At 37.3% G+C, this 16,228-nt stretch overlaps 2 protein-coding genes and 1 pseudogene across 2 annotated transcripts; all 3 read right to left on the bottom strand.

Annotated features, from left to right (window-relative positions):
• Window positions 4,171-4,830, bottom strand: LOC108662699. Its single transcript, XM_018124171.1, has one exon. It carries the CDS (start codon window positions 4,828-4,830, stop codon window positions 4,171-4,173), a length of 660 nt encoding a protein of 219 aa, XP_017979660.1.
• On the bottom strand, window positions 7,365-9,515 carry LOC18593534 (annotated as a pseudogene).
• Window positions 10,211-11,756, bottom strand: LOC108662698. The gene is made up of 3 exons (XM_018124170.1): window positions 11,510-11,756; window positions 11,263-11,408; window positions 10,211-10,945 (listed from the first exon to the last, which is right to left on the bottom strand). The coding sequence occupies exons 1-3, from the start codon at window positions 11,754-11,756 to the stop codon at window positions 10,211-10,213; spliced, it is 1,128 nt and encodes a 375-aa protein (XP_017979659.1).

The raw sequence follows: 16,228 nt of genomic DNA, 5'->3' as shown, positions 1-16,228 counted from the left end.
TTCACACTTTAGTTAGCTAACTTCATGCTTTAGTCAGCTAACTTCACAGATTAAGTATTAATCTTCAACACAGCTATTTCTGTTGGCAATGAACTAATGTACGGTCAATAGGAGGATCATGTACTTCATATAATTTACGAGTGCATTAAGTTTAACAACTTAAGAGCAAGTTCTTCTTGTTTTGCCAGAGATACGAAATTAGCATTGAAACTTGCATCAACCTTATTTTCTTTTGTTTAATCATCATCACTATTACTATGAAAGTATACTTTAAACCTCTTATGTTTTTTGTTCGCATCTGACTCTCCTTCTGAATTGGAAAGATCATCCTTATCCTTTTCATTATCCTTTTCCTCCTCTCTCCATTTCTTACACTTCATCTTCTGCTTGAGTAATTTCTTCCTAAGCCATTGGTGCTCCAAAAACTTGTCTTCCTTGTCCACTTGCTTTGTTGATTTTTAGCAAAAAAGAGGAATATTATCAACAGATTTCCAGAAAACAGAGAAGAACTCTAGAGAACATAAAAATGGATGGCTCTCAAATGACAACAGCACATTTTCATTAATAACCAACTAATTTATATACATTGTTAGAGGAGAAGGAATAACGAAAACTATAGCTAACTAGCTATAGATGCCTAGCATTGCTAACATCAAAAAAGAATGTCACAGAAATCTGTGAAACAACTTTCAGCATTCATAGCAAAACGACACAGTGTTGTGAAATAACAACTGACACTCTACACTAATGAATGAATTCAAATAGTAAAGTAAAGAACAGTAAAAGAACATAAGAGTAATAGTCTAAAACGACAATGAACAAAGTATTAAACGATAGCCGCAAGAAGTGCTCTGTTGACTGCTGATACTTCTTCCTTCATTTTGTTATCAGTGCATCCTTACTTGCTGCTAACCATTTTACTTTGATGCTAGTCAAATACCACTAACATTCAACACACCTCCTTGGTGTTTGAGTTGCACAACCCCATTTCAAATCTCAAAAACATAAATTGATCCTTACTTAAACTCTTAGTAAAAATATCAGCTAACTGCAGTTTAGTGCCACAGTGATGAATATCAACTTCTTCATCCTTCACAGCCTCTCGGATTGCATGAAACTTCACTTTGATGTGTTTTGTCCTACCATACTGCATAGGATTTTTTGCAATTGAAATAGCATATTTGTTATCAATGTATAGCAGTGTACCCTTCTCATTGATATACCTTAGATCATGAAAGACCTGTCTTAGCCAAATCACATGATTTGAAGCAGCAGCAATAACAACATACTCTGCTTCTGCAGAGGATTGAGCCACCACCTCTTGCTTTCTAGAATTCCAACTAAAAACTGCACTGCCAAGTGAGAAACAATAACCTGAAGTGCTTTTAGAGTCATCAAGACTTCCTACCCAATCACTCTCACAATATCCCATAAGAACAGAGCTTTTCTTCTTCTCAAATTTCAAGCCTAACTCTACTGTTCCTTTAATATACCTCAGCATTTTCTTAGTTGCTGCAAAGTGAGTTTGTGAGGGACTTCACATAAATCGAGACAACAAACTAGCAGAGAACATAATATCTGGTCTTGAAGCAGTTAAATAGAGTAGACTTCCAATGATGCTCTTATATACTAAACTTTTTGCACTTGGGGTACCATCATCCTTGGTTAATCTGCAGTTTGAAGCTAAAAGGGTATCCACAGCTTTACACTTCTCCATGTGAAACTTCTTCAGAATTTCATTTGCATATTTACTTTGATGTATACAAATGTAATCTGACCTTTGAATGAATTGTAATCCCAGAAAATAGTGCATCTTTCCTAAGTCAGTCATTTCAAATTCTTTCATCAGCTTATTCTTAAAATCACTTAAGGAACTAAAATTCGAACCAGTAAGTAATAAATTATCAACATATAGAGAAAAAATTACCTTGACTGAAGCTTTAGTGCTGCTCACATATAGTGTTGGCTCATTTGACTCTTTTGAAAACCTTCAGCAATGAGAAATGAGTTAATTCTATCATACCAGGCCCTTGGAGCTTGGTTTAAGCCATACAACGCTTTCACCAGCTTGCAGACTTTATCCTCAGTCCCTGGTTTGATGAATCCTTGTAGTTGATGAATATAGATGTCTTCTGCAAGATAGCCATTCAAAAAAGAAGATTTCACATTAAGATGCCAGATGTTCTACCCTTCTTGAGCTGCTAATGCAGCCAACAACCTTATTGTGTCATGTCTCACGACTAGATCAAAAGTCTCCCTGTAGTCCACACCATAAATCTAAGAATACCCTTTTATTACCAATCTTGCTTTGTACTTGTTCGCTGATCCATCAGTATTAAGCTTTGTCTTGAAAATCCATTTGGTTCCAATTACATGCTGATCTGTTGGTTTGTCCACCAACAACCAAGTACCATTTTTCTCAATCATCAACATCTCTTGTTCCATTGCCTGCACCCACCTTCTGTCAGTTGCTGCTTCTGCATAACTAGTAGGTTCATACACTGCCATATTACACCGGGCATAGATATCTTGCAGTGACTTAGTACCTCTCACAGCAAGGTTTTCATCTTCAATATCCACTTCTTCATCATCTTCTCTCACTGACTAGTATTGCACAAGATTCTGATTACTCAAAGAATCAACAGTTGACTTCTCTCAGTTCCAATAAGAATGTTCATCAAATTTGACATCCCTACTGACAAAGAACTTTTGAGTTTTCACATTATACAATTTGTATCCTTTGGAAACTTCATTGTAACCAATGTGAATAGCCAAGATACTTTTCTCATCCAACTTAGTCCTGCTTTGATCCGGGATCTTTGCATAGCAGATGCTTCCAAATACCCTTAAGTGAGCAACTGAAGGTTTGTAACCAAACCAAGCTTCAAATGGTGTTTTATTAACCAGTGCCCTTGTTTGAGTTACATTCAGTAGGTAGTTTGCTGTATTCACAACTTCTAACCAAAAGTGGTTTGATAATTGCTTTTAAAACAACAAACATATAGACATCTCCATCAATGTTCTGGTTTTTCTCTCAGCAACCCCATTTTGCTAAGGGTTGTATCAAACAGTGAGTTGATGAGTAATGCCAAACTTACAAAGAAACTTCTTAAACTCCCCAGTAGTGTATTCCTTACCATTATCACTCTTGAAGATCTTGATGCTCACATTAGCTTGGTTTTCAACCAGATTCTTGAACTTAACAAAGTAAGATAGAGCTTTAGATTTGAACTTAAGAAAATAAGTCCAACAGTACTTGGTTAGATCATCAATAAAGATCAAATAATACTTATTGCCACATAAGGAGACAGTTTTCATAGGGCCTCCCAGATCAGTATGTATGAGCTGCAGTTTCTTGGATGCTTTCCACTTCCTTTCTTTTGGAAATGGAAGCTTGCATTGCTGCCTATCTGACATATCCCACATAGTAACTCAGTTTTTTCAACCTTAGGTAAGCCATCAACCAACTTCTGAGAGTACATCCTTTGCAGAGAATGATAGTTGACATGTCCAAATCTTTTGTGCCATAATTCAGAATCATCAACATAGTTGATAAAAGCTTTGATAGTTACCCTTTTCTAGTCAATAGGGTAGCACTCGTTCTTCATCTCAACAGTCAGCACCTCCTCACCTTTAGGATAAAAAATGGTACAGTATTGACCCTTAAATAAAAATGAATAATGATTCTTAGTGATCTGACCAACACTAAGTAAATTTTGAGTGGCTTTAGGAACCAAATAGACATCATGTATGTATTTGCTACCTGCTTGAGTCTTGACAGCTACTGTCCCTATACAAAGTATCCTAAGAAATGACCCATAACCAATCTCCACCTTAGCCTTATAGCTCCTATTCAATGAGGTAAACTGACTTTCATCTCCAGTCAAATGATTTGAACAAGCACTATCTATCAGCCACAATTTTTTTTTGTCTGAACTACTGACCTCTCGAACCATGAACAACACCTAATATGTACTCTCCACTTCCTCTGCAACAGCAGCCTTTTCATCAGGATGTGAACTCTTGTTTTTACATACCCTTTCAACATGTCCTTGCTGACCACAAGACCTACACTCTACATTAGGCATATACCAACAAAACTTAGCAGTGTGAGTGGTCTTTTTGCAATGAGTACAAGGAAGATGTTTGGTCTTCTGTTTCCCAGACTTATCATCCACTGGTTTCTTCCCTTTTCTCCTTCTTCTCAACTACATTTCTTTTAGAATTGCTGCCACCCGATTTCAAAGTTTTTGTTCTTGCAACTAAAGCACTGTCAACTAACTTTTTTTGCCTAAATGCTCTCTTTTGTTCCAATCCCTCCAAGGCATTTACCAACTCTTTCAAGGTGAGCTGTGATAAATCTTTGGAATCTTCTAAGGAAGAGATTTTAGATTCATACTTTTCAGGTAAGCTAACTAGCATTTTACTAACTAGCCTATCTTCAAGTATTGCTTTCCCCAACAATCTGAGTTGATTCACAATACCCATCAATTTTCCTGAAAACTCCCTAACAGACTCATTATCATCCATACTCAACATCTCAAATTGTCTATTTAAGTTTAATACCTGATTCTGTTTGGTACGTTCACTACCTTGAAATTCATCCTTCAAGTGATCCCAAACTTCTTTAGGATTCTCTAAATGCATTATCCTAACAAAAATATCATAAGACAGAGCAGATTGCAAACAAGACAAAGCTTTGTACCTCTTAGCAATGTTCTCTTCATGTTGCTTCATCTGAGCAATGGTTGGATTTGCATATATTAGCGCTGGCTCAACCCCAGTCTCCACAGCGTCCCAAATATTGAAGGCCTTCAAGTAGGATTTCATTTTGACTAAACAGAAAGCATAGTTCTCCCCTGAAAAAACTGGCGAAGCTGATGTGCTAAACCCAGCTGTGGCCGTGGAGAAACAATCACAATCGGATGAAAAAACAACCAACAAAGCAAGGTAGATAAAATAGAAAAAAATAGCACCAACAATCCCTTAAGATCCTTATAGATGCTTTGATACTATGTTGATTTTTAGCAAAGAAGAGGAATATTATCAATAGATTTCCAAAAAACAAAGAAGAACTCTAGAGAACATAAAAATAGATGGCTCTCAAATGACAGCAGCACCTTTTTATTAATAACCAACTGATATATATACATTGTTAGAGAAGAGAGAATAACGAAAACTGTAGCTAACCAGCTATAGACGCTTGGCATTGTTAACATCAAGAAGGAATGTCACAAAAATCTGTGTAACAACCTTCAACATACATAGCAAAACGAGACAATTTTGTGAAATAACAACAGACTCTCTACACTAGTGAATGAAGTAAAACAGTAAAGTAAAGAACAATTAAAGAACATAAGAGTAACAGTCTAAAATGACAATGAACAAAATATTAAACGATAGCTGCAAGAAGTGCTCTGTTGATTACTGATACTTCTTCCTTCATTCTGTTACCAGTGTATCCTTACTTGCTGCTAACCATTTTACTTTGATGCTGATCAAATACCACTAACATTCAACATACTTCAACTCTGCTCTCATTTTCCTGTAGAACTCATCATTTTTGTCTGCAATATGAAAAGCATTAGATGAAAGAACATCAAGAAGCAACAATGCATTCAACACAGTCAAAGCATCGAAAACACAGTCCATTTGAGTATATCTTTCTGGAAGAGAGCCCCTTATGTCAAAAGCAGCACCAAATTTTGAATGACATAAGATGCTGTCTAAAACTATTCAAAAGTCTAGTTGACTTAAGAATTAAATTAGTCATAAGATAATATTTTCTCCTTATTACATAAGAAGCAGAAAAAAGCAAATCAAATTAATTAACAGATCATACATTAAAAGCTGTAGAAAAGTAGCACAAGACTGACAAGCCTATAACCTTCTGTAAACAGAAGTGATAATGTGTACCTTGGTCGAGCAGAATGTTGCCACTCTTCTTGTCACCCAAAATGGCAAATGGAGTTTACGTGCTGCCTTCCTCATCAAAGACCACCCTTGTCCTCAAAGGCCTATGAACACTGATCTTCAGCCTTTTTTTCTTCAAAACCCGTGTCGCCGACCTAAAGAAAGAAACGTAACTCAAAAACTACTTGCAAAATGAAAACCAGACAAGGATCTCTGCATGTTACCACCTAACCAACTAAAGTCTACCAGTAAAATCATCAATTAAATCAAAAGAATTAGCCATTCAACTGACTACTACATAAGTCAAATAATTTGGCATCATTGCAAGACCATCATTATGATTACTCCTTATGTAAGACATGAATGAGGGACATACATAGTATCTCCAATCTCACTAGTATTCTGTTCTCCCACATCTTGTGTACCATCCTTCAGAAGAAAATCTTTGTCCACTTTGTTGTCTTTGACATCTTCTACAAGTAGCTCTTCTTTTGGCATAACTGACTCATTTTCCTCATTAAAGATTTCTGATTCAAGAAAAGAAGATTTTTCTGACTCCATTTTGCTTTTCCTTTTTTGGTTAAAGAACCTAACTTTAGGGGTCATTGGTAAACCAAGTGACGCTGAATATTCATCAATAGGTAGTTTCATCACATCAAAAACCTCTTTATCTTTTTTAATATGAATAGAACGCAAATATGTGATAAAGGCCCCTTTTCAATTCAAATTAAGTTTTTAAATACTTTATGTCTAAATATTTTTTTTGATTAGTTTGATAATTTGGGTTCTTAATTATTATATAGTTAATAGAAAATAATATTGCATGTCAAATAATATCTTGAAATTATGAGTCTTTTTTATTTATTTATTTTATAGATATATTATTTGATTATTTGATTTTTGTACTTAATTTTATGTAGTTTGTGGATGTTTATATTTAATTTTGATCAATGAATAGAAAATTGTTATATTGTTAGTTACTCAACTTGATAATTTGCTATGGAAGATCATATTTTATTTAATTTTAATATTTTAATTAATACTAATGAATAGTAATTTTTAACAAATTTTATAATTTTAGATAAATAAGCTATGGCAAGATATTTTAAAAGAAAAAAAAGTGTCTCACAAGATTCAAATTTTGAGCAACAATAACAAAATTTCACTAATGATGGCACTCAACAATATTCTTTTAAGCAAAGTTATGTTGAATTTAATCTAAGTACTTTCTCAGCAAATCATGAATCGAGAAAAAAAAAAATTTTTGAGCACGATCATAATGACACCATTCAAAAAAATTCTTTAAGTCCACCCCAACTCACATGTATTTTATTCACTAAAGGAACAAAAGAAAATTCAAAGACAGAAAGTAACATCTCACCTAATTTAAAGTGAGATTTTGTTTTGAATCTAAATCCGTTGCCATAAATTGACAAAGGAACATAAAAAGATGTCAAATAAACAGTCACCCATGTCTCAGCTACTGATAAGTTTGTCTGTTAACAAGTAAATGGAAGACAAGTTATTTACACTAGGAATGGTGAATAGTTGTTCTAGTATAGCCTTGGAAAGCAATCTGTAGGCTGCTTCTGTATAATGTACACCATCCCAGCTTACATGCGAAGAAGGGTCATCACAGCAGATTCTCAGAGGTGGGTCACCACAGCGTTAAGATAAATTGAAACCATATGAACCTCCCACTCCGCAGCATGACTTCAGAGTTTCCGTAAATCCTGGAATCATCCAGAAAAAATCCAGGTAAACAAGCCAAATTTTGATGATCATTGAGTTAAGGACAATGATAAGACAGCTATTTATGAAAGTACCAAATTTGTTTGGGGAAGTGTAGAAACGCATTGCAGTATTGTAATAGTCAGCATAAATAATGTGGACATTGGGGTGAAGCTTCCGAATTCGATCAAGTTCCTTCTGAAGCAATTCATTGTGGTACTCTCCGAACTCGTTTGCCCATGTTAAACAACCAGTTCAAGGGTCATATTTTTCCTTGTCTGAACTCTGAAATAATGCTAGATACGATCCCATATATCCACGTAGTACGCTTCCAGGGACCAAAATTGTCCCTGCCCCATACTCCCATCTACTCCTGCATCGCATTGCCTAGTGATATTTGTCAATAGTTGTCTCCATCGATGTTTCAAATTCTTGAAAAATTTTGGCTTCAGAGTTTGTGAATATTTCCAGCAAGTTGGGATAGAGTTTCTTACATTGATTGCCGAAGCCATGTTACCAACAACAAGAGGAACCCACCCTCGAACCTCGTCGTACTTTTTGCCTTGTTGAAATGCGTGAGTGTAATCATTTCCTCCGATCACTCCCATGACTCTCAAAGAAGTCCGAAGGAATTCTTTGCAATCTATGAAACAATCCATTTTTGGGTTTAGGAAACCGAGCAAGAAAGCCAACTATGTATGAAGAGAAATTAGATTAAATTTGCTTTCAATCTCCAATTTATTTTTATTTTCCCATTCTTCACTGAAAATGAAACAGGGCTTACATAGTTTCTTTGACGAGGGAAGAAAAAAATTAAAGTTTTTAATCTCTAGATCTATATGTGAAAATTAGAACACTAAGAATTATATAATTGTAATTGCGTACATTGATTCATTAATACTGATTGAGGTTAGATTTCGTTAATGGGTAGAGACCGTTGTTAGAAGTGAAGAGGGACTTAGCCAATTATATAAATAATAAACACTAGTAGAAGCCTTCATTAGAAATTTTCTAAGTCAAAGTCTACATAACCGTTAAACCACATTGATACAATAAGATGTATAAAACCCATCATCAATAGATCAATATAATATTAATTAGGCTCTCATGCTTTGTCTCAGACTAAATTATCAATTTGTTTTATTAAACTGAAATTACCCACATAATAAAAAATTTTAAGAAAAAATATCAACAATAACATTTCCTGCAGTTTTCTTTTCTAGAAAACACAAATCTAAACAAGGCAAAAGCTTACCTGAAGAAGATGAGCAAAGAGATGGCAAAACATCTTTGAAAAAGCCCACTTCATCTCCCAAAGAAAGGTTTGAGACGAGACCATAGACTCTCCTTTCTGCAAGAAACGCAGAATCCAGTGCTGTAGCACCCGATACAGCAAAATTCACACCCTTTTGAAAATTTTGTGATGTTCCATTTTCACCTCCAAAATATGGTGCTATAAAGGGGAGTCCCAAATCCTTAGCTGCAAAAACAAAATTTCAATATATATATAACCATTATTTGATATAAACATAACCAAAAGTTAAACCATATGGTCAATATTTGATTTCACCTGGTTATACATATATATACGTACCAAGGAAATCTATAACCAACCGGCCATCGGAGCTTCGCCCTGTTGGATGACCAAAAAAGGTCCTGCCATGTGGAGGAAAAGCACTGCGGGGAAGCTCCCTGGATTCGGAGAGTGAAATGTGGACTACGTTGCCAGTATCGGTGTAGGAATCACCAAAGCTGAAGATTGATGTGAAACATCCTTTAAAATCGGACATATTAATGGTTATGACGAAGAGAAAGCTAACAACAACAACAAGAAGTTGTTTCAAAGAATAAGATGATAAAGAAGTAACCATGATTGAAAGAGTAATTGTTAATGAGCAAAAGAAGCATAAGAGCTTTGAAAGATGTGGAGATTCATAGGAATGCTGATCATCTATAGTACTTCTGACTTCTGGAACAAATTTATGTAGTTAGCATAAGCTAGTATGATATATATTTTATTTTTCTTTTCTCTTTTGGTACTCTAGCAAGCAACTTGTACATCTCTAACTTTTCAATAAGACCCCAAAATGTACCCATAATTCATTAAAGTTTCGGTAAAATACCTCAACTCCTTTAAGTTCTTTTTTTTTTGAAAGGCAGTATTTGTTATTCACAAGCGATCTCGTAAGAAGAGATTACAAAAGGCACTTCAAGAATGCCATGCAAAAGAATAGCAGATTACAAAAAAAGAGGTCTGCTACTTCCAGCATTGAGGTACAAAGCATGACAAACAGAGGATGAAGTGAGAAATCATATTCAAAAGAAAAGACATTGGGATAGTTGAAGGTTAACCAAAATAATAAAGCTTTTTGCAATGAAGGAAGAGTTCATGTACTCTCCCCCTGTTGGTTTTGAAAGTAGGCTTTGAAGTTTGAGTCTCTTAATACCCCTGCTTTGGCCAATCCGTCTGCAACATTGTTGGCTTCCCTCATTACATGCTTGAAAGTGATTCTTGTGCTTTTACACAAGAAAGTTTCAATGGCATTCGAAAAATTTTTATAATCCGTCAAGGGACTTTGCAGTGGTGTGGCGCCCAATTGATAGCATTGGCAGAGTCGCTTTCCACAACTAGAGAATGAGTGGCAGCCCGGGGAGATGAAAAGAAGAAGCTGGTTCCTTCTCGTATGGCATAAAATTCAGCAAAATTTGAGTTCTCAATACCAATGTTTTCAGAGAATGTTCCCAGAATGAAGCCATGGTGGTCCCTAATCACTCCTCCAATACCAGCAGGTCCGGGTTTGCCTTTTGCTGCGCCATCTGTGTTGAGTTTAAGAGTTTCAGGTGGTGGAGTTGACCAGTTGGCAGCCATTCTTTGGTTCTTCCTTTTAGTGTTGATGTTGGACCAAAAAGGCTCCATGAGACACAAGTCAGTAGGAACATGGCCAAGGTCCCATTTCCCTTGACACCAAAGCATGTGGCATAAAAAGGCGATGTCTCTCATTTTGTTTGGATTGAACCTTTTCCCTCTGAAAATAACCTGATTTCTACAAAGCCAAAGTGTCCAAAGTGTTGCAAAAAAGAGCATTCTCCATGTATCTCTCTTGCCCGTAGGCATGGGAAGTTCAAACCATGCCCTAAAAAAAGACAAAACATCACCAGGTTGAACCCAAGTGATACCCCATAAGCAACAACAAGAAGACCATGTTTTCCAAGCAATGGTGCAATCAAAGAGAACATGAAAGGGAGTCTCGAGCTGAGAGGTGCGGAATGAGCAATTAGCGTCATCAACTGCAAGAACTCCCTGATGCATCAAAACAGATTTAGCAGCTATTTTGCCATGGAGGGTTTGCCAACAGAAAGTTTCGACTTTCGGGGGAGCGTAGCCAATCCAAACATTTTTCTAAAAACTTGTAGAGCTAGGGGGGTACCATGGCTTGCTTTAATAAAAGAGGAAGGAGTGTAGAGACCACTAGTAGTTTTCTTCCACACCACTATATCTTTGTCAGTGGGGTGAGGTTGAAAATTCTTAATGAAGGTAGTGAAATCTCTCCACTGATTTTGCTCTTAGCTAAGAGGCTGCCTTCTTAACTTAACATCCCACCTCCAATTTCCTTCGACCCAGCTTCCCATTTTAGCAATCGTGGCTTTCTTGCTTATTGCCCATGCATGAATGCGTGGAAATTTGGTGGCCAGAGTGTAGTCATCAGCCCACAAGTCTTCCCAAAAGCGGATGGTGGTGCTTTCACCGAGAGAGTGAGCAAACCCTTTGGTTACAAGTTCATGATATTTGTTTGTTAAGTCTATTGGCTTCATGATGCGATTCCAAGGGAGGAAGGCTTGTGAGGTTTGTCAATAAGAATCATACAATCCGGTTTCAACTTGTTTTTGGCAGACACAACTTGCCTCCATATCCTATCAGGCTCATTTGCATACCTCAAAAGCCATTTGTTGAGAAGAGCTCTATTTTTTAGCTCTAAATCTATGATTCCCAATCTTCCTTGAGTTTTTGGGTTACTAACAGTAGACCAGTTGACATAATGAATTTTCTTTTTCTCGGAAGAACCAGACCAGAGAAAATTTCTTTGAATAGCTTCAAGTTTTTGTTTAACCATGGCTGGAAGACGAAAAATGGAGAGGTAAAAGAGGGGGAGGCTTGAGAGTACTGAGTTGATAAGTGTAAGCCTACCTCCCATAGAGAGAAATTGTCCTTTCCAACCAGTTAATCTTGAATTAAATTTGTCAATGATGGGCTACCAAGTGCCCATAAAGTGAAGATTAGCTCATAACGGTAACTCAAGATAATTCGTGGGGAGGGCTCCCACCTTGTAGTTGATCATTGAAGCCCAAGAACTCAACAGAGAATCATCGATACCAATGCCTATTAGACAACTCTTAGAGAAATTGATTTTGAGCCCTGAAACTGATTGAAAAATTCGTAAAATTCTTGCAATATTTATAATATGATCAAAGTGAGGTCCACAAAAAAGTAAGGTGTCATCTACAAATTACAGATGAGAAATAGCAATGTCAGAGCTCTCAATTTTGACTCCTTCAAAGACTCCCAGATTATTAGCCTTGTTAAGAAGGATGCTAAGAGATTCAACAACAATATTGAAGAGAAAAGGGGAAAGAGGACATCATTGCCTGAGTCCTCTCTGAGTAGAAAATTGAGCAGTAGGGGTGCCATTCATAAGGATTGAAATGCTGGCAGTAGTAACACATTGCCTGATCCAACCTCGCCATCTTAGACCAAAATTCATGAGCTGCATGATTAAATCCAAGTAGTCCCATTCAACATTATCAAAAGCCTTTTCAAAATCAGCTTTGAACATAAGACCGCTTCTTTTGGTTTTTTTCATTAAGTCAATAAGCTCACTAGCTATTAAGTAATAGTCAAGAATCTGCTTCCCTTTGAAAAAAGCAAATTGGTTTTCACCAATGACAGATCCGATCACCGCTTTGAGCCTGTTAGCAAGAACTTTTACTAAAATTTTGTATATGCAACCTACAAGGCTTATGGGCCTAAAGTGAGAGATCAAAGTAGGACTACTTATTTTTGGAACCAAGGTAATAAAAGAGGAATTTATATTTTTGTTGAATTTCCCGGTGCTGTAGAGATTTTCCATAAAAGCAAGAACTTCTTTTTTGAAAAGTGGCCACTGTTTCTTAAAGATCTCTACGTTGAAGCCGTCTAGGCCAAGAGCTTTGTTCCCATCACACTGTTGAATGGCTAAACAAACTTCTTCCTCAGTGAAAGGTGCTTCAAGGTTGTTATTCTGGTCAGTACTGAGTTGTCTAAATTGGCAATTAAATTCTTTAATTTTCAAGGTATCTTGTCTGAGAAAAAAAGCTTTGAAGTGAAAAAGTACCTTATTTTTATGCCGATGGGGTCATGGATAAAGGTCCCATTCCTCTGTATCTGATGGATTAAGTTCTTTCTCCTTCTGTTTGAGGCTGTAATGTGGAAAAACTTGGTGTTACGATCACCTAATTTAGTCCATTACAGTTGTGATTTTTGTAACCATGATTGCTCCTCTCGTTTGTACAGGTGCCAAAGTTTTGATTTAAGGTTAGTGTGGTTGGCTTTTTCAGGTACAGAGAGTTCCCTCTTTTCTGCTTCTTTTTTCAGGGTATCAATGTCATTCTCGAGGATGGTGATCATTTTCCCATCTTCAACATGATGTTGTTGTTGCCAAGCTTTCACTGAGAGTTTAAGCCTTTTCATTTTTTCAAAAAGACCACTAAAGCCACTATTTTCTTGATTGATCAAATCCCATGTGCTTTTCAAGAAAGCGACAAACTCCTTATTTTCGAACCAGTGGGAAAATAGTCGAAAGGTTTTTAGACCCCAATTCTTTTAGTCAACAATGAGTGTGATGGGATTATGGTTAGAGAGGGATTTTGGGAGTACCTTCTGTAAAATTGCAAGGAAGCTGAGGATAATCTCGCTGCTGATAAGAAAACGATCGAGGCGGCATTTGGTTGGGGCCTCCTTATTATCTGTCCACGTAAACAACCATCCAAAAAGAGGAATATCAATAAGATTCATATCATTGATAAAATCAGAGAATTGAGCCATACCAGTGAGATCCAAGTTGTCTCATGTTTTCTCATCAGCAGTCTTGATGATATTAAAGTCACCACAAACACACAGATGCCCCGTTATTTGAGTTTTGAGCTCTAAAATTTCAACCCATAGACTAGCTCTTTCCACTGAGCAATTAAGTGCATAGATATTCAGAAACGAACATCGAAAGTTGACAAGCTTAATGATTCCGGAGGTAAGGATATATCTTTGTTGGACTACAATAGAAGAGGTCTCAAAAAAATCTTCTGACCAAATGGTAATGAGTCCACTTATAGCACCTATGGAGGCTACCATCTCATAAGAAAATCTCTTTTTTTTTCATAAGGATTTGACAAAGAGAGGGTCCATAGTGTTCTTTTTTGTCTCTTGTAAAAAAAGTATTTTTGCTTTTTGGGAGTTAACAAGCCTTTTCACTGCTCTTCGCTTAATCCTCGATCCTAAGCCCCTGATATTCCATGAGATAACATTAATCATGGTGGAAGAGTGGGGAGACGCTTATCACACTTGGCGAAATCTTTTAGCCTTCTTGGTGGAGTTGACCAAAGACTCCGAGAAGTATTGGATAGTTGTGTCATCATCATTTTCAAGGACAAGCCCTAGTAATGAACATATGTTGAGCGTCTTTCTTGCTTCTTCCAATACAGTGGAGTTTCTCTCTATTTCACTTGTTGCACAATTTTTGGGTTCTATAAGGTTGTTTGTCTTCGTGTGGGCTTTCCTCTTTTTCTGTTGTTTCCTCCCTTTGGATTCTTTGCCCGAATCTTATTTTTTTTTACTTTGTTTTTTTTCTGAACTAAGGCACTTTTTGAGTTTTCTTAACTTCTTAAGTTGAAAAATGACTCTTTTTCCTTTTTTCTTGCTCTTATTTTTACCCACAGCTTTGAAAATGGCGTAAAGTCATCATCTGAGGAGTGGAGATCTTGGGCATACGGGTTGGGTGACACTACTGCTTTATCTTTTACTGAGCTGCCTCGTTGGGTTTTCAAGGTTGTTGTCTTTTTGGATTGCTTTGCTTTTCTGGTTGAGTTGGTTGGGTTGGTGGGCTTGAGCGTTGGCCATGATACAAACCTGGATATCTTTTGGCCTGAGTTGTGTGATGGTAGGTTTACTTGTGTGGGGCTATTTTGTGAGCTTAGTTGGTGATGGGGTGGAAACTGCAAACTAGAAGCATGGGTGGGACTTTTGTTTTGTAGGTTGATTGAGGGAGCCATTGTGGTGCTACTGCGTGTTTTGATGGGCTCAAGATGGACAGTTTCCCTGAGGCTATCAGTCCTTGAACAGTGTTCACTCTGAGTTTTGCAGGCTGCTCTACTCAAGCCTTGCTGTTCTGGCATGTCCCATCCAATAGATCGTTGCCCACTGTCACTGTACTGCTTGGTTTGAATCAAAGGGTGAGATGTCGTCAGAGCTCCGCCAAAGCTATGGGGTTTAGGAATGTCTTGCACATCTTCTTCTTTTACATGGACCTTGTAAACTCCTCAATTTGCTTTGAAAGTAACTGAGGTGGGAACAGTAGTGTTCTTTTTGACAGATATGAGCATTCAAGCAATGTTGTATCGTCTACGGTGGTAGGTGTCCTCATCTGTCATGATGAAAGAGCCACATTGTTCCCCAATTTCACTAAAGAGTGCTTCAGTCCACAGGTTGATCGAGACACCATCAACTTTTATCCATATTAGCCTCTCAACATGAGGGGTTGCATTTTTCCAGGGGACAATGGATTCAAACTAGAGGTTAAGCCATGCTCTGTGTTCTTCGGTGCAAACCTTCAGGTCTTCCTTGAGACAGAAAGTGAGAAGAACATTTTTGCCCCCCTATCGACTTGATCACACATTGATATCCTTCTCTGCAAAAATCTCTTGGAGGATCTGGTGGTGGACGTAGCTTGATAGTGTGCCTACAGCACTGTAGTTGAGCCATTCGAATTCTTCTTGACATACCTCAATGTTAAAATTGGCTTGTTGCTGTGGTGGTTGTGGTGGTTGCAATTGCAGGCTGCTTTGTAGGACCTGGAGATAAGTTCTATCATCTCTTGGTGAACTTGGCCTTGTGCTGTATTTTGATGGTGATTGTGCTAGCTGTCTGCTTTCGCTGGCTTGGCTAGGTCGTCTAGTATGGCTTGGTTGCGTTCTTACCCTTCTTTGGTCCCATCCATACTCAGCTTTTTTGACAACAATATAATGCCCATTGAGTCTCCTTCCATTTCCATGGGTACAAGCTCTATCCATCTCCCGTAGCGCTTTGTACCTAACAAAAGCGAAGGTGGTGACTTTGTCTTGGCTTTGTCTGTTGGAGATGTAGACGTCCCTCACTTTGCCATAAGCATCAAAAACCTCTATGAGTCTTTTCCTGGTGACTCTTCAACTCAAGTTAGAGATGTAGACTGAGTGGAGAGATGATCGCCAATCGCGGTGGGCAGTTTTTAGTGGGGGGTTTATGGCTTGTGGATATGAGTGTGCAAGTGGATATTTGAAGGCTTGGTTGCTTAGCTGCATT

This window comes from Theobroma cacao, chromosome 7 (genome assembly GCF_000208745.1).
Source record: "Theobroma cacao cultivar B97-61/B2 chromosome 7, Criollo_cocoa_genome_V2, whole genome shotgun sequence".
NCBI classification, from domain to species: domain Eukaryota; kingdom Viridiplantae; phylum Streptophyta; class Magnoliopsida; order Malvales; family Malvaceae; genus Theobroma; species Theobroma cacao.
This window is presented reverse-complemented; position numbering and strand designations above follow the sequence as displayed.

Bases quoted from the DNA above. Each gene is read 5' to 3' on its own strand.
- LOC108662698 (XM_018124170.1), bottom strand. From the start codon at position 11,756: ATGGTTAAACAAAAACTTGAAGCTATTCAAAGAAATTTTCTCTGGTCT. The intron at 11,409-11,509 runs GTATGATTCTTA...TTGTAACCAAAG, and splicing joins AAACAAGTTGAAACCGGATT to GGTTTGCTCACTCTCTCGGT. The intron at 10,946-11,262 runs GTCGAAGGAAAT...TTGATGCATCAG, and splicing joins TTGCTAAAATGGGAAGCTGG to GGAGTTCTTGCAGTTGATGA.
- LOC108662699 (XM_018124171.1), bottom strand. From the start codon at position 4,830: ATGAAATCCTACTTGAAGGCCTTCAATATTTGGGACGCTGTGGAGACT.